This window comes from Orcinus orca, chromosome 3 (genome assembly GCF_937001465.1).
Source record: "Orcinus orca chromosome 3, mOrcOrc1.1, whole genome shotgun sequence".
Classification (NCBI taxonomy): Eukaryota; Metazoa; Chordata; class Mammalia; order Artiodactyla; family Delphinidae; genus Orcinus; species Orcinus orca.
Window position 1 is genome coordinate 128,152,311 of NC_064561.1, and position 27,580 is coordinate 128,179,890.

Sequence of the window (27,580 nt, forward strand, 5' to 3'; positions counted from 1 at the left end):
ATATGCACCTGGCTTTCAGAAACTAGCTAGATGGGTTCAAAGCCCAACCTCACCATTTAGAAGCAATGTGACCTTGAATAAGTTAATGAGCCTTTCTGAGCCTCTGCTTTTTCATCCACCAATGCGAACGATCCCACCCACCTCCCAGAGTAGGAGGCCTCAATGAGAGAAGCATCTTAGATTCCCAGCCAGAGGCATGCTCCCCCTCCTGTGGTCTGAAGCATTGACAGCTTAATCTGGAAGGTTTGTTATTGATGTTGATACTACACCAGGAAGTCAGGACATAGCCGATTCTATTGTATTTTTTATTAGAAAAACAAATTAAATAGTGATTGATTCTATAAAAAATTGAACTGGAGTCCATGGCTCATGGTGGGGAAGGCTCAGAAGATGGAGACAAGGATGTGGGGGCAGCAGCTTCTTTTTCTTCATATCTGGGAGGCAATTCAGATGAGAGACAGGGAGTGTGTGAGGTCTCAGAGGATGAAGCAGTCCCAGAAATAGTATATATAGATTCACCGTCTCTCTCGGAGGCTGCGCCTTGGCCCTCAGGAGTTGGGATCCTATGAAGAAGGAGAGAGAACATGAAAGGGAGCAGAGGGACTCAGTCACATGCCTTAACTACCAGGTTCTTTTCACGTGTTTAATTAGATGCATTTGGAAACATTTGCAAGGGTCTCCAGAGTAATTTCTTCCATATTCTATTCTGCATAGATATGTTTTGATTTCTTACCCCTTCCTGTCCTTAGAACTCATGGTTACTTTAAGACTGTCTCACTCCTGTTGTCATTCCCCTTGTCATTGAAAAGACGTAGAGTACAAACACATAGCTGCCTTCCGAAGAGAACATGCACACACACAGTTACTCTTCTCTGCTACTTCATCTTCTGAGACAGCTAATGGAAGGCAGACAAACTTATGCAAAGAGAAAATTAAATCATTAAGCCAAAAACTTGAAGGAAGGCAGGAAGACGTACTGGTTAACGGAGTGGGGTCTAGCAAAGGGCAGACATGCATCTGAATTTCCACTCTACTGCTTTCTAGCTGTCTGATCTCAGGCAAGTTACTTAACCTCTCTAAGCCTCAGTTTCCTCATCTGTAAAATGGGGATGATGACAGTGCCTACCTTCTAAGTAACTTTGAGAATGACCTGAGGTAATGTAAGAAAAGGCAGACTCTGGCATAGCAACAGCCGTAGGAGTAGTTTTTAGTAGCCGTAGAAATAGACATTTATTTTAGGGCTCTGGGAAGTTCATCACTGGAGAAAAGAATACAAAAATTCACTAAGAGAATTCTACAAATGTCCAGAACCTAACCTCCCTTTCACCCACACAGGGGAACCCCTGCATTCATCCCTGGTCAGATCTCCAGCTCATCACCCGGTTTGAGGTACAAGAACATGTGCCGTGAAACATGAATGACCAGGTATGGCAGCCCCCGTCCCTAGCACACTCGTGACATCTCTCAGGTCCTGCTTCTCACTGCTTTCAAAAATGCACGTGTCTTAAGTGTCTCAAAAGCCACTTTTCACTGAGGCCTGCTTTGCCCTGTGAGATTTTCCAGTGATCCTACCTTCACTTCCTACACCCTGGTTTCCCACGTGGGAAGGTGCAGAGCCTTTTCCAGCCCTGCTCATCCCTGACACTTCCCAGAACTCCTTCCTTTCATGCCTTCCCCGCCCGTGGATTCTCCACAGGCCTCTGTCGCCTTGCCCTCTTGGTTTCAGCAGCCTCTTTGCCATTTCATCTCCAGTACCCCATCTCTCTCCCGAGACCTGGCCCATCCGGTCTAGCTCAAAGGCCCACACCTCGCTCTCCCTCTACTGCAAGCCAGCTCACCATCTTCTCCCACTTACACAGGCCCCGTCTCTGTCTTCCTCAGTCAGGGACATTCCCTGTCCCTGTCACTCCCCCTTGACATCATCATCTCCGCTCTTCATCCCTGTCGTCCTCCACAGCAGACATCCTCACACACTCCTCCCTTTCTGACCAACCCAGCCCCAGGCTCCTGTTACATTCAGCCTGTCCATGAGAGAAGGCTTCCTCTCCGGTCTGGTCACCCCCAGCCTTTCCCCATCACGAGCTGTGCTAACCACTGCTCGGACCCTGTTGCCGTGACTCCACAGCCTTCAATGGCATCCCTCTGCCTCAAGGAAGAACACTTATATTTACACTGTTTAATCTGACCCCAGGTACGCCTCCAAATTTGTGGCATGTGGAAAGCATGGGGGATGGGGACGGGAATCTCGTATTTCTCTTTGGTCAATCTGAGAAGGCTCTGAGGCCCAGGGAACAACTTAATATTGAGGGGAGAAGCCTGGCGTGGTCAAGTCAGGGTGCAGGTTGATTTCAGCCGGCCACTCACGTATCTCCGTTAGATACTGAAATGCTCTGTACCTGCTGGAGGTCCCCTGGGACCCTCACCCCTCCCACAGTCTAAAGCAGCAACGCCTAACTTAGCAGGGGCCTCCTGAGTTCTGCTCCAGCGCTCGGGACGGCTGATGGGTTTGTGCAGCATTTTGAGGGTCAGCCCTGCTAGGACCACATAAAGATGCCTGGAGAAGGCTTCATGTGAACCCGGCACAACCACTTTTATAATTTTTAACTTGTGTGCCGCCCAAAGTTTCCTGAAAAGTACTAGGAATATTAAGGCAACGATTCTGGCACAATGTCAGCCAAAAAGATACTCATACTTGGATGGCTACACCTCTACCATAGCCTTGAAGCTGATTTGGCCTGAACGTAGACACAGGCCTGAAAAGGTTAAACTTTCCTACTCTTGACGTTCAAACGGGAAGTCTTACCTATAGTTAAAAATACTGTAATATGAAGGTGGACTTTCATTTGGGAGCCAACCGTCAGCCCCAGGACTCCGAGTAGCTGCAGAAACTGAAGACTCAGGAAAGTAAGGTGGTGGAGGAGGTGGGAATATGATCACGGCATCACCTAAGGAAACACAACATTTCATTGACGATAGATGAGTACTAAATGCAAGCAAATGAGCAACAGCTAAAGAAATTAATTATATATTTGGCCCATCTATAGAAAAGGTCAAAACACCAGAATTTAAAAGTGAGCCTATCCAACTCACAGAGACGGAGAGTGGAGGTTGCCAGGGGCTGGAGGCTAGGGCGACTGGACTTAGTGTTTAATGCAGGCAGGGTTTCTGTTCAGGATAATGAAAAACTTCCGGGAATTGATCATGGTGGTGGCTGTACAACATGGTGAATGTACTTAATACCACTCTACACTTTAAAATGATTAAACTGGTAAATTGTATGTTGTCTATCTTGCCACATGAAAAAAAAAAAATAGTGGGCCTATATTTCATAGCAAGTCTGAGCTAAAGCATTTCTGTGAAGCATTTGCTAACAATGTTCCTTACCTCCCCCGGGATGTCTGCTGCTACAAAGCTTTTCTCGTTTTCTACTTACAATTTTAATTCTTCAAAAGTTAGCTGTTGGATAAAGTGCCTCCACTCCTCAAATGCAGTTTCAACCTCTGAACAAATGACAGTACAGCCACAATACAGCCCATCATCCCTATTTCCATAGTTGTGGTTTATGCACGTGAAGAGTTTTTTTTTATCTACCAATGTTTCTTCCAAGCTTTACAAAAGAAAGTCAAACTCAAAGAAAAGCTAGGGTTTTTTTTTGTTTTGTTTTGTTTTGTTTTGTTTTGTTGCATTTCTGTTGGTACTGTTCACTCCAGAAGACATCCCTGTGTTTGGGCGAGGAGAACTGGGGACCAGATGCAAGCTCTAATTTGATTCCAACACAAAATGTACCAGATGAGTTTCCCAGAACCTTCTAGAAATGAGGTCTGAGGGTGGCCTCTGATAAGCTGGCAGCACCAAATGACAGCTCAGGAAGAATGAAAGAGGAAAGAGGACTTTACTTCCCTGCAGGGAGGAGACGGTTTGTACTGGTAGCAGAGCTGATGCTCACCTAGGTAGCTGCAGGGTTCTCTAGAGTTACCGGGGTTCCACTTGCCAGTTCCCACCAAGTGTGGCCCTGAACAAGTTACGTGCCCTCTCTAGGCCTCCCTCAGGCACCACATCTGTAAACGGCAGGCTGTAACTGTACCTGCCTCAGAGGACAGGTAGGAGGACTGGATTTGCGCGCGGGGTTAAAACGGTGCTGAGCACGGAGCAAGCTCTCTCAACTGTAACACATCCTCAAAGGGACTTTCTTCACAACCCCCAGCAAGTGGCACCTATGTGCATGTCTGAAGAAACATTCCCAACTGGCAGTCTGGCCAGTGGTTCCACTCTCCACCTCCCCAGAGGTAACTTAGCCCTGCAGAAAATGCATTAACTCCATCTCTCCTTCTGCAAGGAGATGGCGGTTCAAGCTTTTAGTATACATCGCTAACCGAAGCTGGAAAAAGCATAGTGGTTGTCTTGGGATTCTCATTTAATTTTTTCAGAAGGTCTTCGTAGGTCAGAGGAAGGTAGGTTGAATGTTCACTTTAATTATACATTGTAGGACAAAGGATCTGGAAACAAGCCTCTAAAGCAGGCTGATCACCTATCAAACACAGACAAGGAAGTACTCAGAGTCTCCAGTTATCTCTGAGGCTTAGCCACCCCTCTGCCAGGTCAGCTCCCAGCCCTCCTGCTCTCCCCGGAAAGTCCCATGCCCCTGGGGTTTCCCTTCCACTATGTCCTGAAAGACTTGATGTCCTCTGTGAGTTGACCACACACCGGCTTGTGCATCCAGGGTCCAGCACCAGGTGTGCCCACAATGCAGATATCATGCATCTTGGTTTCTCTCTTCTGTCTTCCATTCTGGGAAGAGCTGCATTCTGGCACTTAGCCAAGGACCGCCTCTTATCACCCCAATTTCCCTCACAAGGCAGAACTGACCATTGACAGACAACGCCTGGAGTCTTAACAACTGTGCTGAAAGGCACGATTTCTAAAAACGTAAACCCTATTCCATAATACCAAAGGAGAGAAAGACAAGGTGCCAGATTTTCACAGGTTTGATAGGACTTACACGGTTATGTGGAAAAGATGTGAAACTACGCAGTGCCAACATCAGGACAGAACCGCCCAGGAGTCACTCCAGCACAAGCCCTGCTCCCTGCCGCTCCCCATTCCAACCACCAGGAAGAAAGCTGGGCCCCAAAACTCCCGGATAGTAAACCCAAAGGGCACACCTTGAAATGCTCCCAACTAAGTGGAAGACCGTGAGTGTCTCATGAGAGTGTTTACTTGGACCCCACTGTGTTCCCTGAAAGAACTAAGAACGTCTATAATATTGGGTGAGCCCTTTCGTCATGTAACAACAACCCGGGAAACCTGGTGAAGGATGACGCCTGCAGAAACAGAATTACAGCAAGTGCCTGGGGAGGGCGCTATGCAAGGGCCAAGCATACGCAGGCCCACCGCCTCCATTAGGGTCCTGGCTCTGCCGCTTGCTAGTTTGTGACGTTGGGCAAATTACTTGGGATCCCTGACCCTTGGTTTCTTTATCTTTAACATGGAGACACTAAGAGCATCAGTGGATCGTTGTAGGTGTGAATGAATTTCACACAACAGGCCCTTGACGAGTACACGCTAAAATACACCTAGATGGGTATTTGGCCCAAGAATAAGCCCTATTTATTTGTTTGCTATTATTAACGTATAACTGATATTGATGTTGTCACCGTAATTATATAAACGCACAAATAAGGAAGTTGGGAGCGTCAACCCTGGCAGAATACAAGGATCGTCTGTAAATCCATCTGCCCTTCCTTTCTGAGGCCAATACCATGCAAAGTCCACAGCCCAGGGAATCCCCACAGTGAGTACCGCCAGCTCGACAGACAGCCCCACCCGCGAGAAACATCTCACTCGCCACCTTCCTTCCCTGTTCCTTCCACGGTTTCTGCTCTGTAATGCTCTTTGCCCGCCCAGCCTTTTACATGTTAAGGCTGTGGCTTCAGAGTGGGAGACTGAAATAAAACAGTGATTTGCAAAAATGAGCAGCGGTGGGGGTGTTTTGTCTGTGTGAACGTGAGGCCAAAGCTACTGGTATGGTTCTGTGGGGACCTGACTCTGGGAAACGGTGATCCAGCTCTTCTGCAGATCCCTGGGGACCCGAAGGGACACTCTGTAGGCATTCCATGGAGGAAAGAAGCGACAGGTGCTGTCATGTTTCATCTTTGTCTATGCCACTGCTTCCAAACCTTGCTCCGACCCTGAAGCCAAGGATGAAATTACAGAAAATGAAGAATGATGCAGAAAACAGTACAGAAGGCTCCCTCAGAACATGGAAGACCAATGGACTTGTGACAGATTCAGAACCCCAGATATTAGTGCTGTCAGGAATCTTAGAAATGCAGTGCCCATTTTATAAATACATAAAGTAAGGCCAGGAGAGGTTCAGGACTTCCAAAGACAGCCAGTCAGGGATGAGAACCCACATTTCCAACAACCAGAAGTGCCCTAAGTGTTTGGTGTGAGAATAACAGGGGAAACAGGGTCACTTGGCAGGTACCTGGGGTTTTAGAAGGCTCCCAGGCTTTCCTCAAGGATCCTTTCACTTTCCTCTTTATTTGCTCTGTGACCTTAGTGAAGGTCACAAGTTAATGTCCCAATGCTTTTGCTAGATAATAAGGAATGGCTGGGAGGAGATGATGTGCTCAAGGATTCTTATGGGGATAAGTACAGCAGCAGAACTGTGTGTGCATCTGCGTGCGTGTATGTGTGTGTGTCTCTGTGTGTGAGAGAGAGACACACACACACAGGGACAGGGACAAAGAGAGAGAAGGAGAAAGAGAATCTAGGCTAGACCCGGGAGCAGCTCAGTGAAGCCTTGTTGCTACAGCCATGGTGATACGAACAAGAACAGGAAGGACAGCCACCCACCTACAGTGACCTGGACGGGCTCCATGTTCTGGGTCTGTCTCTCTTCACTTTCAGAAGCATCCTGGCCCACATTCGAGTTGTTTCTCTTCTTAACATGGGCAACCACGAAGAAACACAATCCCACAAGCACAATCAAGGGTCCCAAGATCTGCAGGGACAGGAATCCACAGATCTGGGGCTCTGAGTCAGCAGTGTCTGTCTCATTCAGCGGTTCCTGCACCCAGTCTGAGCCACACCCGGGGACCCAAATGCCCAGTACGCTGATGAGCATACCACTCGTCAGGAACAGAAACCCAAAGATGAGACACTGGACAAACTGGCGGCTCTCCCCACAGAGGAAGGCTCGGTCGGAGGCCCCCCGGTTGCCTCGCAGGCGCTCCTCACTTCGCTGAAGTTGTGCCCGGGAGCGGGCCAGGACCACAGCCCCCAGCCCAATCACGGCACACGCGGGCCCGGAGATCTTCAGCACCATGCTACAGTCTGGGAGGGTTTCGTATTGGCATGCCTGGAACCCAAAGATGGAGAGCAGGACTCCCACACACAGCAGGATAGCACCGACGACAAAAAGGAAGAAAATGAGCTTGGTGACACGCCTGTCTCCCTGGACCCCATCTGGCTCGGCAGCAGCTGCGGGAGACATGGCCAGAAGAGGCCACTTCCCCGAGGTGGGTGGGATGTGTTCCTTCCCTTCAATGGTTTCAACAACTCTGCAGACATAACCAAACACCAAATTAAAGTGCGCGCAGGTGTTCCTGACCCGCCCTGTTCTTTTTCCCAGATCACACTAGGATGAAATCATAGGGAACAGAACTTTGTGCAACTGATACACGGTAGCACAATGAACTGGCTCATGAGTCAGAGGAACTGGCATTCAGAAACTCCTGAACACGTAATTTTATAAAGATATGCAAGAAGGGCAAATGCAATTACCATGCACCTAAGAGTAGCTTGAAAAATCAAAACCCATGCAACAAAAGTAAATGGGTGTGGCTTTTCCTGTTATGAGCCTTAACAGACTCACTTCCGCAGGCCAAAAAAACCCAAAACCCAAAACATAAAAACAATGGTGAGTGAAGGAAGAACCACAGGGATTGTTTCTGATTTACAAACAGCCCATATTTCATCACAGCTGCTATGAGTATTTCCAAGTCGGTAAATTTTCGTTCAGTACCTAACTTTCCATTTCCTATTTTAGACCGCAGCGACTTTCCATTCCCTGCTTTATCCTAAGGCTACATCTATGGGAGACCCAAGTGTCAACTGAATGGGAAGGCGGTTCAGGAACACAGTGAGTTTGGTGGATTTTAAGTTAATTCCGTCAAAATGTGACTCTTGAGTTCTCAAACAGGCACACATTGGGGCTGCCCTGAAATCTGGTGGCCTGGCTGCTTGGTTCTGGGATAACCCAGGGGGGTCTGGTAGCACCTTGTCCCTCAGGTGGGCAGGTGGCCTCTTGCTCACCCTCTTCCGTGGTGCCACCCACTTACACAAAAAGGTTGAGACCCAGTTAAAAATAAGCAGCCGATAAAATCACCAGTCACAAAACACTAAACAGCAATAGAACTTGACTCTGAAAGAAGAGTATACATGAAATCAAGTGGCAAAGCACCTTCCATAAGACCACCCAAGCCCGGTACTTCAAGGCTCTCATATATTAAATGTATCCCGAGCAGTGGGTAAAGAATTGTCTACCTTACACACCCTGACTTTATTATCCAGTTATCTTGTCTTACTCTAATGAATGGAATATTTTTCCAGGACCCTTCAAGTTGGGGCACTCAAAAAGACAACCCAAGTGTAAAGAACATTTTCACTTGCTCAAGGAAAGAAAACTTTTAAAATCTTTTGTGCCACTTGCATCCATGGTCACGTGAAGGAGCTCAAGATTGAGTCGCTAAAGCCAAGGCCATCTTGACAAACCCAAATCATGTCCAAGTAGGGTCAGGTTAGGTAAAGAAAGGAAACAACTGGTCTTATGCTAGGAAGTGCTTTTCCAGGAAAAAGTAAGATACAATCAGAAGGAAGTTGGAGAAAGAAGGAAATAGAGGTGGGAAACAAGCTTCCGTGTTAAACTTGGACAAACTATATTTATGAAGATGTAATTAAGCGGAAACAAACATTTAAAGTATTGCACTAATTAAAAAGAAATTCTGAGTCCTGTAATATCTTTTGCTGGTCTGAAGATATGACTGAGGGGTGACTCTCTGCCACAAAGTCCTATCAATTCATTGTACCTTGGATTGAGACCTGGACTTTGTCGTGAGTCACAAGGCTTCAACTGCCTTAAGGCAAATTCCCCAATACTAGTAAAGCCTAAAACTGGATTTGTAGCTTCCTTTCCATGGACTAGTGGACTAAGCACCTGGCATAGGTGTTAATCCCCCATCCAAAATAGTATGTGGGTAGTTCGTTCTCTCTCCCCGCCCCTCCCCGCCCCATAGATGCGCTCACAAACTGACTCAGAGACATCTGCGCTAATAGGAGATTAAACCTTTTCCAAATACCAACCTACATTTCATTTCCCCAAAGCCAAATTCACCTCCCCAACGCTGTTTCCCAAAGGACATTTCCAAATCAGCAGCATGTCACCACGTCCAAAGCTCTCTGTGTTTGGGTACTGACGCAGAGAGGCACAAGTCCTTTACGGGAAAGAGCCTGGTGGGTTTAGAGAGCCGGAGCGCAACACCAGCCCGCAGGGCTCGGCGCGGGGCCCCCGCGGGCGCAGGTGCAGTGCGGCTCCTCCGCGCTGCGCCGCTCCTCGCTCCCAGCCTGGCCCCCAAAGCTCAGTGCCCGCCCCGCGGCCACAGAGCGCGGGCTCCCGGGATGCAGAGGAACGCGGGCCGGGAGCGCTTACCTGAGGCTCCGTCCTGCGAGGGCGCTGTCTGCGCCGGCAGTCGGCGGGCAGCGCGGCGCCCGCCTCCACCCGCGGCCTCCCGGGCGGCGGGCCGCACCGCACACTCCCACCTGTGTGTCCCGGCGCAGAGGGCGGGCCGCGCGGTGTTTACGGAGGAGGCGTCGCCGGCGCGGGCAGGGCAGGGCGGACTGGCGGGACCTGGCCGGCGCCGGGTGCTGCCCTTCGGGGTCCAGAGGCGCGCCCGGCTCCGGGGTGGAGAGCGCGGGGCGGCGGACCGGGCGGCTTCCACGTCCGTGACCGTGCGCGCGAGGAATCCGGGAAAATGCCCCCCCCTCCGCCTCCTCCTCCTCCTCCTTGGCCCGTGGCCCTGCGGGCACGGGGCGGCAAGTTGGGATTCTCCTGGCTGTCCCAACTCGCGAGGCGACGGTCGAGGTCCGGGCGGCGTGAAGGGAGCCGGTTCCCTTCCGGGCCGAGAGCCCAGAATTTGGGCCGGGGGTGGGGAAGAAAGAGCAGCGCCTGCCCCCCCTCTTCGGTGTGGCCGCCGCCCAGGCAGGGGTCCCCGCGTTCCCGCCGCCGCGCCCTCTGGGACGGGTGCACCCGGGGACCTGTGGCCCTCCTGCCGCTCCAGAGACCTTGGCTGGGGTCACTGGGGCTAGCCCCTCGCCGCGAGCTCCCCGACGAAGAGGTTATAGAGACACCAGGTCACAGAAACGTGCGCTCCATTAGCGTGTGAGACAAGGGTCGTCCATGCCCGAAGCGTACAGGCATCCGGTCCTAGCTCCGAGACTCCCACGTATGGTCGTTACGGTTCTCGCAGTCCCGCATTGCCATCGAACCCCCTTCCTGGTTCTCAGTCGCTAATGATTTGCCGGACTTCAACTGCTCACTTTCTCTGCCCTTGAACTGGGCGTTTTGGGATGGGTTTGCTAATCCCCGTGCTATTTGTAACCTGCCACGTGACACGTGACATGGAATCAGCTGTGCCAGTTTCCACACCAGAGGTCAGGGCGCTGTGAAAGGTGAGTCAAGAGCTCAGCCCAAAGTGGGGAGCGCCATGAGCCCTGCGGCCTTTCCCATCCCTGCCACTTCTCCCTGGAGTCCTATCCACTTTGCCTGAAATCAGCCCAGTCAAGAGTTAACGCCAACTGCCTTAACCTTTTGGAAGCGAGAACACCTTGCATACCTGATACAGCAAGTTGTTCCCAGTCGTTTTTCACTGCAGTAAAGAATGAGTTGGCTTAGCTGATTTCAGAAGGGAGAAGGAGTCTCAAAGAAGGGCTCACAGGGAGGCAAACAGGGAAGGGTGTCCACCTGGCTTCTGCAGGTTGGCAGGCTGGGTGGGTAAGACAGGGCTTCGTAAGGGAAGCAGACTGGGCAGGGTCTAGTGGGAGGGATTTGCTGGGCCACTTGCCCCAGTGGCCAAAGATTATTACTATCTTGAATATCAACACCCCTTGCTCTGGGCCAGGTTCTGTGTTGCCTGCTTTACCTACATACAGCCTGTGGTTCTTCACTGTGTGTCCCCAGCAACTCAGAGAAGGTTGCAGGCAGAAGGCAATAGGGGAGCTAAAATGGTCATTTTTCAGCTGAGGAAACCGCAGCCCAAAGATGTAAAGCGATCTCCACAGATGGTTAATGTGGAGCAAGGGCCTGAACCAGGCTGACTGTTCCTCCTGGGTACGTCTGTCACCCAACGGACACACAATGCCACAAACTCAGAAAATGTCTTTTTATCATGTGGCATTTTTATCCCTGCAACAGAACAGACGCTGTATCCCAAGGACATTGTGGCAATCTGTGTCCGGGTGGAGCTATCCTGGTCAAAGTGTCAGATTATACCACCTGCTGGAAGGGCCTCAGAGCACGCCCAGCTAACGAGCAAATAACCAGCAGTGGCGATCACACAACAGCAGCGGGCACGCAGCTTTCCAAGAACGCAGCCCTGACTATAGGATTTGCCTCCCTACACAGGCCTGCTAGCAATTCCTTTCTGTACAAGGGGGTTTCCTTTTCCTTTCCCTAATCATTCTTTCCTTCTCCCCTATTTGAAACTCCGTCTCTGGCCACGTCGTGTGCGGACCTGCAAGGGCCCTGTTGATACAGCTGCCCCTCTGGTGCCACATGACTGCAGGCTGGCCACACATGACAGATTTGAATGTACTGGCACCAAGGACAATCAGATTAGCCTCCACTTGGGATGTCTGCCACTTGAACTGTTTGTGTCTTTTGGAGCCTGTTTGACTAAATTAAACTCCTTGGATACCAATCATCGGTCATGTATGAAAGACATACCCACCAGCATTCAAGGTGCTTGTCTTTGTAGCAGACCTGTTCTTAAGAAAGAGACTGAATGACCTTGTCACTATCTAAAACCTGGTGGCCTTTTCCAGCCCATGTGGTAGTGAAAAAAGATCAGCCCAGGCCGAGTCCTTAGAAAAATAGCATCAGAACAAGCGTAAAAAATGGATGAATCTTGAATTCAGGAAGTGAATATGGAGGGTGAAGCTGAGGAATGCAGCAAAAGCTTGAGAGGAATGAGAAAGCAAGCATATTGATTATCTATCATTATATAAGAAATTATCCCAGAATATAGAGCTTTTAAAAAATTTTATTTATTTTATTTATTTATTTTTGGCTGCGTTGGGTCTTCCTTGCCGTGCGTGGGCTTTCTCTAGTTGCGGCGAGCGGGGGCTACTCTTTGTTGCGGTGCGCGGGCTTCTCACTGCAGTGGCTTCTCTAGTTGTGGAGCACGGGCTCTAGGCGCACGGGCTTCAGTAGTTGTGGTGTGCAGGCTCAGTAGTTGTGGCTCGTGGGCTCTAGAGCACAGGCTTGGTAGTTGTGGCGCACGGGCTTAGTTGCTCTGCGGCATGTGGGATCTTCCCGGACCAGGGTTTGAACCCATGTCCCCTGCATTGGCAGGCAGATTCTTAACCACTGTGCCACCAGGGAAGCCCCCAAAATGTAGAGCTATAAACAACAAAGATTTATTCTCTCACAGTTTCCGAGGGTCAGGTGTCTGGGAACAGCTTAGCGGGGTTGTTCTGGCTTGGGATCTCTCATGAGGCTGCAGTCAAGCAGTTTGCTGGGGCTGCATCGTCTGAAGGCCTGACTGGGGCTGGAGGACCTGTTTCCAAGGTGACTCTCCCCCATGGCTGTTGGCAGGAGGCCTCAGTTTTTCACTATGTGAACCTCTCCACAGAGCCGCTTGAGTGTTCTCATGACATGGCAGCTGGCTTCCTCTAGGGTGAGTAATCCAAGAGAGAGCAAATGAGGAGGAAGCTGTAGTGCTTTTTATGACAGTCTCTGAAGCCCCACACCATTGCTTCTGCTTTATTCTAGTTCTTAGGATTGAGTCACTAAGTCAAGGAGAGAGGGATTATGCGCCACCTCTTGAAGGGGAGAGTATCAAAGGATTTGTGAATATATTTTAGAACTGCCACAGAGAACTGTGGTGATATTTGGGGGAAGAGGGGAAGAGCACTTCAGGCAGAGAAAACAGCAAGTGCAAAGGCCCTGAGGCAGGAGCAGGCATAGCATATTCAGGGAAAAACAAGAAGCCAGGGTTGCTGCAGTAGGTAAGCAAGGGAGAGTGGAATAGGAGGAGGTCAGCAGGGCTTGGTGGGCCACTGTAAGTCCTTTTTTTTTTCTGGCTGTGCCGCGCCACTTACAGGATCTTAGTTCCCTGACCAGGGATTGAACCTGGGCCCTCAGCAGTGAAAGTGCGGAGTCCTAACCACTGGACTGTCAGGGAGTTCCCTGTTGTAAGTAACGTTGAGTAAGATGAGCAGCCTTTGGAGGGTTTTTTAGCTGAATGTGATGTGATCTGACTTATTTTAAAAAAGAAAACAGAGGCTTCTGGGTGAGCATAGCCAGAGGAGGAGGAAGTAGAGATGAAGAGACCATTTAGGAGGCTATTATAAATAACCTGGGAGAGAGATGATCGTGGCTTTTGTTTGAAGGTGATAAACACAATTGGATTCTGTATATATCTCATATAATACATCTCGAAGATAGAGTCAACGGGGTTTTCCATGGACTGAATGTGGGTTTTGACTCCAAGGTTTTTGACCTGAAGAACTGGAAACATGGTTCCGGCATTGACCGAGACTAAAGGCAGGCCAAGTTTGAGGGGGGAGCTTCACAGTTCGGTTTGGGACATGTTAACTTTGAGATGTCTCCTAGACACCTGAGTGGAGAAGCTGAGTAGGCAATGGAACACATAGGCCTGGAGTTCAGGGATTCTGGAAGGAACAATTTCCTGTGGTCTGCCAGTGACGTTTATTACAAAATCAAGAGGGCTGGGCCCATCCTCTGGAAGAGTTTACACGTGTATATGTGGCTACTGAGGGCTCCAAGCAGGCATAAAGCAAGGGGCAGACTGATGCCTGACACTCCCCGGGGCACTGCCAACCTGGAGAAGCAGCTCAGGACCAGTGATTGGCTCAGGGTTCTAGAAGTCAGTATGGCCATTTTTCAGGACTCACAAGACTGCAGAAAGACAGTCCATCAGTTGAGTCTGCCAGCTTCTGGTTTCTCGTTTCTCTTTTGGTTGTTCTCTGGTTCTGCCCCCAATTAACCTTGGCACCCAGAGGCATGCATTCCTCTCTTCCAATTCCTGACATTTCTTGAGCCTCCCCCGGGGCTGGTGTACAGGAACTTGCTCTCGAGTGCTTGGTCTTGGATCCACGTGCCAGCTGATATTCCCAGGACTCCCAGGGACGCCTTTGAACCGCGCTGGGCCCCCTCCAGCTGCCTAACCCTGCAGAGGGCGCTGCAGTCAGGGGAGGCCGAGGTTCTCGGGGCATCTTCTTCTGCCCCACCCTGATGTTGGATGTAGACCTGGGGCCTGAGAGCTGTGTCTGGGGTGGGATTGACTGATTTAGCAAGCTTGAGTCGAGAGTTTCGATTTGGCCCCTTAGCTGACCTCAAGTGCAAAGATGAATTTTTTGCAGTCATTGTATTGCCTGGATTGGTGCTGTCGATTTTGTGTGGCTGATAACAGCTCCGCTTGAGTGTGGCTAGTCAGAGCCCAGGGTGTGGAGCACAAGGAGTTGTTTGAGACAGAATGAAAGTGAGGATTTGCCACTTGGTCTTATCAGCGGAGGCCTCCACACTGTTGAGGGAGGGAGACCCCTTCAACAGAGGTGGCAGCATCTGGGCGGCAGACTAGAGGAGACCAGTGTGTTGACAGTAAGAAGTCTATGGAAATGCAGTGGTCTCCTGTCTCCTGGCATCTACTGTTGGCCCCATCAAACACCTAGAGCTCACTGGGTCCCAAAGAATGAATCATTCCTCCCGGTATTTATAAAAAGGGGATGAGTCAGACCCCAGTTTAGATCTTGGCTTTGCCGTTTACTAGCTGTGTGACCTCAGGCAAGTAAACAACTTTTCTGTGCCTCGGTGCCCTCTTCTGTAATAAGGGGATAAACCGACCTACCTCAAAGGATGCCTGGAGGAGTAAGTTTCTGGCACGTGGCGGGCCATCAGTGGACGTATTGCGACTAGTCACCTCGTCTCCCATCTGCGATTCCTCCCCCGTAACCTTCAGGAAGGTTGATCTGATGACGAATCCACAGAGAAGGTATAGAGATAGAAGAGGAGGGAGGTCCGCATGCCCAGTGAGAGCAAAGTGAGTTGTGTTGACTTCGAATGCTCAGTTTGCAATGGTTTGAGTCACTGCCAGCTCAGCTCACTTCTTCCTGAAGCATGTCTCCCAGTTATTTCTCAGCATCTTGCGGGTGTGTGTCACGTGATCTCAAAACACTAGCCGTCCAGGTGGTCACCCTGTGTTATCTGCCCTGTCGTTCTGCCTCTGCTCCACGACTGTCTGCAGCCACCCAAGCTTCTGGAAGGCGTCTTTGCTGCTGGTGTCCCTGGAGGGATATGGGGACCCTGCCAGGTGCTCCCCCAGCCAGCCAGTGGCCGGAGTTTGGGGTTCTAACTGCCTAACCTCTCCCAGGTCCGTCTGCATGTCTCAGCCCCATCACTGTGCCCTTGGTTCGGCCCTCCACTTCCTGGCTGCCACTTACGATTCCAAAAAGGATTCAAATCAGTTTACAGTGTTTTGAAAATATAGCCAGATGGAATAAATATGAAAATAAATGAGAAGAAGAAGAGTGAAAGAAAAGGTTAAGTGTATTTCCTGCCTCGTTCAAACAGCTCGCTGCTAATGTGCAGGGCGGGCTGGAAGCCTTTCGATGTTATGCACTCAAGTCATTTACCCATTTTAGGATGAGATCTGGAAACTTGTCTGAGACACTTAGAGATGGCTCTCCAAATGGCCCAACCCAGACCCCTGGGAGTGGGCCATCTGACCACTGACGGTCCAGCAGGCAGGGTGCAGCCTCCCTGGGTGGCACTGGTCATCGCCTCACAGTCACACACCTGAGCCCTGGCTTCTCCTGCAGCCACTGCTGGCCCAGAAAGTGAAGCAATAAGAATTTGGACACCTGAGAGCCAGGCATCTAAAAAATTCAAGGTGGTTTGGCAGGAAGCCACCTCCTGAGTGCCCCGGTCCCTCGTCAGTCACAGCCACAGGATGCAGGTAAAGCTAGTGTTGATTCCAAAAGGAAGAAAAGAAAACTGCTCTTTGGGTATTTTTCTTGTGACCCTACCTCACAGGGTTATTGAAAGGATTACATGAATAGAGAAAGACCTACTGTAATTTGTGCTTGGATGCAATTCGGGGAGAAATATTTCCTCCTGAATAGTGATAACAGCGAACCCCTCCATAAAACCTGCTCTGTGTTTTCGGTGATGTCCACGTCTTAACCCACTTGCCTTTCATGATAAGCCGATGAGGTAGGTATTGTCGTGCCCCACTTTACAGACTCACAGAGAGGTGAGCAGCTCCTGCCTTGCCAGGAAATGGTTGAGCTGGGCTTGACGCATCAAGTTTCTCCCCTCTCGTGGGTGACCCTCAAGAGCTACCACAGCATCCTTCCTTGCCGTGCGCGGGAGGTGAAATGGCTGTTTTTCAATGTCAGTTTAGAGTCATTCAAGGGCAAGCTAACAAACTCCCATTCATTCTTTAAGTCTCCAATTAAAGGTCATTTCCCCAGAGAGACTTCCTCCTCTGAAGCAGCCCTGGTTCCCCACACTGTCTGTTATTTTCATAGTACCTGGTATTTTTCATTCAGGGCACTGATCACAAGCGTAGTTATTTACTATCCCTTTGGAACCACTTCTCCCCCACCCTTTGCTGTTTAAACCACTGTGTCACCTTCTGTCCTTCCTGTCCCTGTCATTGCTGATCTCCCAAATCTCCTGGCGTCTAGCTAGGGTCTTGGCACCTGGCACTCAGTTCTCCTCCATTTCTAATCCCGCCTTAATCCTGGATGCTTTTACCCTCGCAAGGATAACACCTGGCCGCCTCCTCTCCAGTTCTTTCTGTCCATCCACCTCAGGGGATGCCTCCCGCCGGCTCACACCAGACCACGGTTGACATGAAACAGCTCCTCCTGCAAATGCAGGCATTGGACCATTCCTGCTACTACCGTCCTGCACGCACGCCCGGACCCTGCACCTGCTCCAGCGGACTCCTCTCCTTTCTTCATGTCTTTCTTGTGTAGTCAGATTCCAAGGCCTGTGAGGTCAGTGGCGCTCTTTCTGTTGCCCTACATTTCCAGACCTGCATCTTTTCATACACCGTCTGCCAGCACGGCCTTTGCTCACCTGTGTGCTTTGCTCAGAGCCTGCACCTCTGCAGATGAGTGCTGCTGGTGAAAGAACAGCTCTGGACTCGATTGCTATCGGTGTCCCCAAACCCAAGGGCCCTCGGCAGTGCCTGGCAACCCAACCACATTTTGCTCCTAGACTCACTTTCTGACGACGGTTTCAGCAGGTGGCCCAAGACCCAGGGAGCCTTTTCCTCCCGTCCAGTGACGCCTCTGATGGTCCAAATTCCTGCCTGGCCAGCACGGTTCTTCAAGAGAAGACAACCATGGGTAAACCCTTGGCCAAACGGGCTCCACCTACGACGCCCCTGGCGTGGGGTCCCGGGGCTATAGCTCTTGAATTTGCTCTCAGGTGCTTGGTTCCTAAAGCAGGATGGCTTCTAGGTCGAGTCAGGGGCTTCCAGCCCTAGCCTCCTGCTGTGCCAATGCCAGTTCCCTTCACAGTGACTTTGCCCTGACCCTGGACCCACGTCACCATTCTAGGCTCCCCTCACTTGGATGAGTTCTTCCTTGAGGGCACTAGATATTTCCAGTCGAGGCCTAAGTCAGACGCACCTCCATCCAACAGCAAGAGGTAAGAGAGGAAAGATAATTTTCACTCTACTCTCCTGAGTTCTTGGCTGAAACCCTGTAATAAAAGAATATTAACAAGAGAAAAACAAACAGACGTCTACTATCATGGATACCTCACGGATACATGGGAGATACCCAGGGGAAAATGAGTAAGTCCCCAAGGTGGCCTAGAATGCAGGCTTAAATGCCATCTTAGTAGGGAAAAGGGAGGGGGAACGGTGGCTTCTTTGGGGAGAGTAAATGGTGTTTAGCGGGGGTGAATGGGCCCTTAGAGGAATAAATGGGAGGTGTGATAGTTTGTGACAAAGTTGGTTGGGTTGTGGTGTTAAAAATTCTGGAATTTCTCTTCTATGGTAAGAGTCAATCTTCCCTGACTGATGAAACTCCTGGAAAGGGGATTTATGACAATTGAGTTTCGTTTGGAAGATCTGTCTTCAGGTAGACCAGGGGAGTTCAGAGAAAGCCTCTCTCTGCGTTTGCTGTTTTTCAAATGCCTACAGCACTAAGAATGATTCTTACACTTTAAATGGTTGAAAGAATGTTTGAAATGAGAATATTTTGTGATGTGGAAAAATATATACATATGGTGTATATTTTTGCAAAGCAAAATATATTTATTTCAAAGAAATAAAGTACGGTGATTAATAAGATGCTCTTGTATAAAAATATTACATTAGGATAAAATTCTGTGGGGAGGAAATATATGGAAATAAAAGTTTACAATAACAAAACGCATGTAAAATGTATTACTATTAAAGAAAAACTGGGACTTCCCGGTGGTGCAGTGGTTAAAGAATCTGCCTGCCAAGGCAGGGGACACGGGTTCAATCCCTGGTCCGGGAAGATCCCACATGCCACGGAACAATTAAGCCCGTGCGCCACAACTACTGAGCCCATGTGCCACAACTACTGAAGCCCGTGTGCCTAGAGCCCAGGCTCTGCAACAAGAGAAGCCACCGCATTGAGAAGCCTGTGCACCACAGCGAAGAGTAGCCCCTGCTCGCCGCAACTAGAGAAAGCCCGCAAGCAGCAATGCAGACCCAACACGGCCAAAAAAGGTAAAAATTAAATTTAAGAAAAGAAAAGCTGGATAATTTTTACTGAGATTATGATCATGTCATGAACTAATGAGCTAAACCAACTTAATCATATACGCCTCTCAGGTTTAGCTACCAAAGATGTCTGAGGTACCCGAAGGCTAGCTACTCCCTCACAATCCCACTAACAGGTAAAAGCAAAGGTCTCAAACATGTCGGATCGAGTTCTGTGAGACATACAGACGCTTATTAAACACTGTTAACAGTCCGGCACAAAGCAATTTATGCAGCTGCCCACCCATGGGCGTGAGGACACTGACCTCTGGAGGTGGCACCCCAGAGCCAGGATTTTCTGTGCTCAATGAGCATCAGGCCATCGGCCATCCTCGTCCATCGGCCGCTGGCTGCCTTGTCAGGGAATGAGCCTCTGCTGCCTTCCCTCTGGGCACATCGACCTTGCCTGGGTTCACTCTAGGGTAAGGGGTACCTCTAAAATCATAGCCACCCACAGTCCTGCATACCTCTAATTCCCCAAAGAAAAAGCCCATCATCAACATTCATCGTGCCAGTTAACAGGCCACTACTTTCACCAATAAAACCACACTTCGGACCTTTATGCTAATTAGCTGAGTCCAGGTGTGGATTGAGATGAAGATGCAGATACACTTGTGGAAGCCTCCTGGCCTGTGGCCTTTCTGATCTTAGCTGACTTTCTGGTACCCTAGCTGACCTGTTGGAGTTTAACCTGAGTAGCACACACACAGTATCACACTTAACTGCAGAATTTTAAAACAAATCACAGACATTTATCAGTGAGTGTCAAACCACTGATAAGTGTATCCTCTTAGGGATCTTTAAAAATGAGGTATATTTTTATGTTTTTTAAATGTCAATAATTTACAACATGACATAAGTAGAAATCCTGTCTATTTAAATTTATGATGAAAATTTTACACGCCAACTTTAAAAGAGCATAGTTTTAAAAATGACTTCACGGTGACCCTAGGCAGGGCTCTCTTTGGTGGTGACAAAGATGTCTCCTTGGCCTTCTTGTCCTTTGTTCACCCTCTTCCTGGAGTGCTCAGAGCTCTGCGTTCCAAAAATCAGGTGGAGCAGACTTTACAACACAGCCAAGTTCCTGGGACACCTTCTCCCAGCAGAGGGGCCCTTCTGGCCTTACAGTTCACACCTGAGAGAGGCTCCTTGGCAGATTCTTCCAGAAGGAAGATCTGTCCTATGTGGTGTGCTTCCTCCTCTTAAACTGAGTGGCACCGGTCACTTAAATAGCAGCTTTTCTCTTTAAAAAAAAAAAAAGTTTTACTTTACCAGTGCTCCCTTCACAAGGCAATTCTACGTGTATTTGTTTTGTTTTAAAGATATGTGTGCCTTATTAGACTATAAGCACCGTGAGAGCAGGGATGTGTCCGAATTGCTTCCCACCATATTCCCAGGGTAGAACCATGGTAGGTGCTCAATGAATATTTGCTGAATGAAGAATGAGACAAGGTGAGATGAGATGATGAGATGAGATGGAAATGAAACAGAACCAGGAGATCCCCTGTGTCAAAGCTGACAGTGGAGGAGGAGCTAGGCCAGCAGTCAGCCAACCGGATCTGGTGGTTCTAAGGAAACTGGATAAAAAGCCTCTGAGGATGGAAGACAGAAGACAGGCCAGCCAGTCCTGGACCCAAGCAGAGCAGATCAAGAATCCTGGCAATTCATGAGGCTGAGTCTAGATATGAATTTACGTGAATGGCTGAACGGCTTGTGACATAAATAATAATTCCTTCTTACTGGTCCCTCGTGGCCGGGCTTCTGCGTTCCTCCACTGCTCTCTTTAGCTGCGACGGTTCATCTTTCATTTCCTGCTTTCTTAGCCTTACCATGAGCTCCTGCTTGTCTTCATTCTGCTTTTGTTTTATGAAGGTCATGGCTTCATCAAATTTTTAAATTCATAATTTTATATTCGGTCTCATTTTTCATGTTTCTCAAATGTGTTTCATGGAAACCTATTTCAGGTGTCTATACTTCACCTGCTATTTGTTTTCCCTGTCATGCTTCTCAATATTTTGTTCTCTCTCCTTTTTGTTTAACTATCACTACAGAGACATTTTATCTATTTTTATTTTTTTAAGTTAATTTATTTAATTTTAACTGTGTTGGGTCTTCATTGCTGCACACGGGCTTTCTCTAGTTGTGGTGAGCAGGGGCTACTCTTCCTTACGGTACACAAGCTCTGATTGTGGTGGCTTCTCTTGTTGTGGAGTATGGGCTCTAGGTGCACGGGCTTCAGTAGTTGTGGCACGTGGGCTCAGTAGTTGTGGCTCAAGGTCTGTAGAGCACAGGCTCAGTACTGAGGCGCACGGGCTTAGTTGCTCCACAGCATGTGGGATCTTCCTGGACCAGGGCTTGAACCCGTGTCCCCTGCATTGGCAGGTGGATTCTTAACCACTGTGCCACCAGGGAAGTCCCAACATAGACATTTTAAATCATTACTCTCATTTGGATAAGGTGAGTGTTTCACGGGCAAGATATTTTTAGGAGTTATGTATGGAGAGAGGACAGGCCTGTGCTCCAATCGGTAACAAGTATTCTCCTGTGATATGATGTGAGGGGTGTGAGTTCATTCTTTTATACTTTACTCCCCCCAAACCAACCAAGATTGCAACTATAGAGCTCAGATGGAGACTTCTGTGCAAATACGGCTTGTACATGTGATTCTCCATATGACCCTTCTTCTCCACATATTCTTGGAGACAAATCAGGTCAGAGAAACTCCTGCTGCCAAGGCACTTGCTTGTTCGCATTGCTAAATAGTTCTTTAGTTTTGTCCTCTGAATGGTCGTCACCTGCTTTTGGAGAACCACGTATGATCAATTTTATTTGGGAGTTGCGCTTACTATCCCAAAGGCACCCTTCCCACTTGAGATGTTTGCTTTCACCTGCTAATGAGGTGATGGGGGAGGAGCTAGCCTTCCCTCACTTCAGCGGCAGGACTATCCGGGATATTCTCATTCTCTGGCTGTAATTGCACTGATAGCTCTTTATTATGTTTCGTGATTTTGAGTTATACGTGTCCTCTAGCTTTGTCAAGGGGGTAATTTGCATTTCTGTTTCTCATTGTCATCACTGTCTGAGGACAGTTTTGAAAGGGAGAAGAGGGCAGCATTTGTTGTAAAGTAGGCATCTCCTTCGGTGGGTAGGGTTTTGAATGTCAGCGATGGGGGGCGGGGGGAGAGAGAGAGAGAGAGAGAGATCACAGGTAGAGCAAGAGACCGTGATGGCCAAAGGTCAGGGGTTTGAAGAGCGCTTTGGAGTCAATGACCAGATTGCTTTAGGCTAAAGTATTGCACGAGGTCAGGGGAAATGTGAGAGAAATTTCCTTGGAAAAAGTCAGAGGGATGATACTTTGGAAATCCCTCCCTGCCAGACGTGATATTTTTACTCAATTCTATAGGCGAAGGAGAACGATTGAAAGTTTATAAGTAGTGCATTAGCAGGTGATAGCTTGTAAGACAGATTGAAAGTGGAGGGGGCACCTGGCAGCAGAGACCAGTGATGAGTTGTCGCTGACACTTGGAAGAGAGGCGCTGCGGAACCGACCTCCCGTCCGCCACACACACACACACACACACACACACACACACACACACACACTTAAGAGTTTAACTGATTTATTCACACTATATAGTTCAACAAAGATTTAAGCTGGTTTACAAGACATATAATCCGGCCATATAAAGTGAAATGACAAATGCCACGCTGTAGTATAGAATCCTGTCCACCCTACCGCCCTCCACCTGACTTGAGTTCTTGAAGACCAGACCAATGTGTCTTGTATGTCTTTTTCCTGCCTTGTGGGAGGAGGATGCGTAAGAATGAACGGAGGAAAGGGAGAGCTAGCCTGACAGAAAGCCGCCTGCCGTCTCTCTCCCGCACGGACCTTAGCGGACTTAGCAGGTCAAACAAGGGCCGCGGAAGGAGACACTGAAGGAGGCAGTGGACTCCCTTTCCTGGGAGGGACTTAAAAATGAGGCAGCAGAGTCCTCACGGCATCTCCAGGTGCCATTCTATGAGGATGTCTCTTGGACTCGTGGAGGCTGCTCTCGGGTGTTTGAGTTTAGGGGGAGGTGGGCTTAGGGACGCTGAAACTTATCCTCAGCTGGGAGTAGCGCACACTGAAGGTGATGGGGTGGAAAACACCTCTCTTCTTGGCCCTGGCCTGCAGAAGGAGCCATTTCTGTGTCTTTTATGCAAACAGATAAATGTCATTTCAGACGTTATCTCTCCACCCCCGCTGGTAGATACTTATCCAGTGGGGCCTGCTTGCCTCAGCTGTATCTTGACCTGCTTAGATCTTTCTGGCCTTTTCAATTTAGGAGCCATTGTCTTTTCCCACGTGAAAACTCTTAGGTGGGATACCAGCTGGGGAACATCAAACAAACTTGTAAAACCTGTTTCTCTTTGGAGCTAATAAAAGGAACATGGATGGGCCCCAGAAGACGGGGTCTCATCCTGGCTCTGAGCAGAAGCCAGGGAATTTGCTTAATTTTTCCACGCCTTACTTTCTTCACTGTAGAGTGCGGGGGAGATGATCAGCTTCCTTGTCGGCCTCTACCCTGAGGCCGTGGAAGAGAAGAACGCTTGCTGGCGTGGGAGGGGTGGCAGGAGCCCACCCAGCAGAGAAACCCGCACTGGTCCAGAGACTTTGAAAGGTGGGCCAGGTAGATCCAGGCTTGGGCCTCAGTCCTGTCTGCTGACAATTTGAAGTCATATCAGGAAAGAAACAGAGGGCACCGTTCGTGCAGACCATGAACAGAAAGGAGCAGAGGCTCAGGACCCCTAATCCCAACTCTGCTGCTGCCTCACAGGGCGGAGGGGCAGGAAGGGCCCTGGAGCTCAGGAGTGGAAAGTCTTTTTTCAGCCCCAAACCCTTTACTCAAGCTCAATCTTGAGTATGGACTACCAGGAAGGCCCAATGTGGAAAACAGATCTTGGGCTGGACTCCTTTGGAATACAGCTCGGTCCTATCTGACCTGCCCTTTTTTACTACACACAAGGAAACTGGGACCCAGAGAAGGCAATGCTTCCCTAAGCTCACACAGCTGGTTCATGACAAAGAACAAAAGAGAAACAGTCCAGACGTCTCCATGTTGATGAAGACAGATTTCAGGACCAGCCAGGAGAAGTGGGAAGACGAACTGAAGAGGCAGCTGGAGGTAAGAAAGAGTGAGGGAAACCTTGCCCAGGGAGGACAAAGTCCTGAGGGAAAGAGGTGACTTGACGGGTCCCTCAGGAAAAGGGGGCCCTGGGAATGGGGCCAAGTCCTTTGAAAGGGGGTGGTGGCAGGAAACAGCTCAACTTTTGCCATCAAGGCAGCTCTGTACTGGGGAAAAAGCTCCAGGACTCTTCCAACTGAGGGTTCCTTTAAGTGTGGGGCTCTTGGAAATTGCAGGGACTGGAGTTTACTATATGATATGCATGAGTTTGGTGGGTCATTAAGTATTATCATGCAAGTAAAGGCTTCCTAGTAGTTAAATACATAAACTTGAATTAAAGCTATTGAGAATTCAAGAAAAGTAAACAAGATCAAAATAATAAATGTGATAAAAGCCGTAGTAGGGCTAACACTTATTAAGCCTTGCTCCTCCAATTAAATGAATTAATAGGTGGCCAGCAGTAGTGCTGGCTGTTAGGTATACAGCTAAGGCTGTTGGTTGAAAAAACAGCCTAATGGGTTAGATAGTTACTAATATAGGACTGAGTGGGATGGTTGTCCCTTGGGGCAGGAAATGGGCCATAAAGATGCTTCTGTTTTGTGGGGGAAGCGGTAATTACTGTTCCTGTTCATAAAGGAATAGCGATTCCTAGATTTATTGAGAGCTGTGTAGCAGGTATAAACGAATGTGGTAGAAGGCTTAGTAGATTTTTTGAGCCAATACATAAAATATTGATAAGTGATGTATGAGGGATCACCTTTACTTGCATGATAATGCAGAGTGACCCACCAAACATGCTTATCATGTAGTGAATCCCAGTCCCTGCCCACTTAGCGGAGCCCTGCGCTTACAAGAACCTTCATTTGGAAGCGTCCCGGTGCTTTTTCCCAGTGGCAGAGCTGCCTCGATGGCGAAAGTTGTGCTGCTTCAGACGGCCATTATTTGTTTTGATGTAAGTTGAATTCGTCCTTGTTGGATAGAAATTACGCGGTTATTAATTAGTTGGTGAAGTATGGGAAATAAAACACTTGGGAAACTATTGGAATAACAGTAGGTAATTCTGTTATTGTTTGGGTAGTGAAAGAGGCGAATAAATCTTTGTTCATTTTGTTTCTCAAGGGGTGTAATGTTTTGATGGTTTGTTTGTTTGTTTGTTTTGCGGTACGCCGGCCTCTCACTGTTGTGGCCTCTCCCGTTGCGGAGCACAGGCTCCAGACGCGCAGGCTCAGCGGCCATGGCTCACGGGCCCAGCCACTCCGCGGCATGTGGGATCTTCCCAGACCGGGGCACGAACCCGTGTCCCCTGTATCGGCAGGCGGACTTTCAACCACTGCGCCACCAGGGAAGCCCTGTTTTGATGTTTTGTTTTCAATTCTGAGTTGAAAGATAAGAATGTTTTGAAAGTTTTAACTGAAATATAAATAGTACTATAATTATAATAGTGATGAGTCAGGTTAATGTTTCTAGTTGTGGAATATCCTCAAGGGAAGGTTAAAATTCTCAGTCTTTAACTTAAAAGGTTTATGCTATTTAGCTTCTTAATGATTTTATAATTTGATGCCGATCATTTTTGAAATATTTTAGTGGAATTAATTCGAGGTCAATAGGCATGAGGCTATGACATAACCCCCAGATTTCTGAATGTTGTCCACAGTATGAGCCTGGTCATGTAGAATTAGGGTTGTTTAAGGTGCCCTGCAATAGCATCTGTCTTGAGGCCTACGGAGGGAATAGCTCATGAGTGTAGGATGTTTTCGGGTGAAATTAGCGTTTGGACTGTTATTTCTGTAGGTGAGACTGCTCCATTATATATTTGCAGCAGTTGTACTGGTTTTAGATCTGTTGTAGGAATTACATAGGAATCAATTATATAGGAATCAAAATTTAGAACTTCATATTTTGTGCATTCACAGCTTCATTATCATTGGTCACCTGAAGTTTTGACAGTTAGGGAAGGATTATTAATTTCAACTATTATATAAAGAATTTGTAATGATGGTAGAGCACTTAAAATTAGAATAATAGCAGCTAGAATAGTTCAAACTGTTTCTACCTCTTGTGCATCTATTGTACTTGTGTGAGTTAGTTTAGTTGTTAGTAGTGATGAAATGATGTAAATAACCAAAGAACTAACTGGGAAAGCAATTATAGGTGTATAATCGTGAAAATGTAAACGTTCTTCTATAATAGGCAATGTTGAGTCTTGTAAGCTTAGTTGGAATGGATGTGGCATAGAGATGTAAAAGGTTTGAACCCATAATTTAATTTGACAAAGTTATGTAGTTTTTACTAATATCTCACTTATCGAGAAAGACAGTGGTTATGAAGTTGGCTTGAAACCAGCTGGAGAAGTTTCGATTCCTTCCTTCCTTAAATATATGTAAGTAGGTTCTTCAAATGTATGATATGGTGGGAAATATCCATGCAATCATTTAAGATTGGAAGTTGTTAACTCCACTACTGATACTTCTTGTTTAGATGCGAAAGCTTGTAGTAGTATAAAAATTACTGGTATTACTGCTGTTGATGAAAGGAACCTATGGATGAGACGGTATTTCATGTTGTGTATGCATCTGTATATTCAGAGTAACATCTCGGTAGTCCTGAAAGGCCAAGAAAATGCTGTGGAAAGAGATTTATATTAATGCTTACAAATTTAATTGTAAAATGAAGCTTTGCTCAGGCTGAGTTGAGTCTATAGCCTAAAAATAACGAGAATCAGTGGACAAAGCCTCTTATAATGGTGAATACTTGCTTCTGTTGATATGATGTAGTGAAAGTGTCCTGCCGCATAACATGTATCATGAAAAACACTGTCTAAGGATGAATTAGCTAGGACACCTTCTGTTAAACCTCCTACTGTAAATAAGAAAATAAAACCTAAGGCTCATAATATGGCTGGTGATCATTTTATTATCACCTCCATTAGTTGCTAATCAACTAAATACTTTTACTCCTATGGGGATGGCAGTAATTAGAGTAGCTGATGTAATACATGCTCATATCAACATCTGTTCTTACTCTGGACATGTGTTGAGCTCATACAAGAAAGCCTGGGGAGACATTATGGCCCAGACTACTCCTATATACCCCAAAGTTTCTTTTCTTCCCAAATAATATTTGTATTAACATAATTTTTATATTAAGGATTAATTCTACTATTTTATATTCTGTTTTCTGTTTGTTCTATATTTTCTTTTTCCTGCCTCCCTGTGAGTTACTTGAACATTTTTTAGAATTCCATTTTAGTATATCTCTAGTGTTTGTGAGTCTTTCTCCTTGTATAGTTTTTTTAGTGATTGTTTTTAGTATTACATTATATATACATGATGCCAAAATCTCACCCTGTGTACACTGGTGCCA

General features: G+C 47.9%; 1 protein-coding gene, 1 non-coding gene and 2 pseudogenes across 5 annotated transcripts; all 4 read right to left on the minus strand.

The window, feature by feature from the left end:
- Nucleotides 1-286: 286 nt before the first annotated feature.
- On the minus strand, nucleotides 287-10,681 carry TMEM171 (transmembrane protein 171). 4 transcript variants are annotated; one of them, XM_033429996.2, is made up of 4 exons: nucleotides 10,345-10,681; nucleotides 6,859-7,565; nucleotides 2,804-2,945; nucleotides 287-563 (listed from the first exon to the last, which is right to left on the minus strand). In XM_033429996.2, the coding sequence occupies exons 2-4, from the start codon at nucleotides 7,496-7,498 to the stop codon at nucleotides 368-370; spliced, it is 978 nt and encodes a 325-aa protein (XP_033285887.1). In that variant the 5' UTR covers nucleotides 7,499-7,565; nucleotides 10,345-10,681; the 3' UTR covers nucleotides 287-367. The 4 variants fall into 4 exon arrangements, 3 of the variants coding, with proteins under 3 accessions (XP_033285887.1, XP_004270850.1, XP_049563664.1); XM_004270802.3 differs by lacking the exon at nucleotides 10,345-10,681 and adding an exon at nucleotides 9,713-9,964; XR_004483768.2 differs by lacking the exon at nucleotides 10,345-10,681 and adding an exon at nucleotides 734-915 and having other exon boundaries at nucleotides 428-563; nucleotides 6,859-9,706.
- A 2,709-nt stretch (nucleotides 10,682-13,390) lies between these two features.
- Nucleotides 13,391-13,463, minus strand: TRNAE-UUC (transfer RNA glutamic acid (anticodon UUC)). The gene has a single exon. It is a non-coding gene; the product is annotated as a tRNA-Glu (tRNA).
- Nucleotides 13,464-24,496: 11,033 nt separating this feature from the next.
- Nucleotides 24,497-25,563, minus strand: LOC125963918 (ATP synthase subunit a-like; annotated as a pseudogene).
- Nucleotides 25,564-25,747: 184 nt separating this feature from the next.
- On the minus strand, nucleotides 25,748-26,927 carry LOC125963969 (cytochrome c oxidase subunit 2-like; annotated as a pseudogene).
- Between the last annotated feature and the right edge of the window lie 653 nt (nucleotides 26,928-27,580).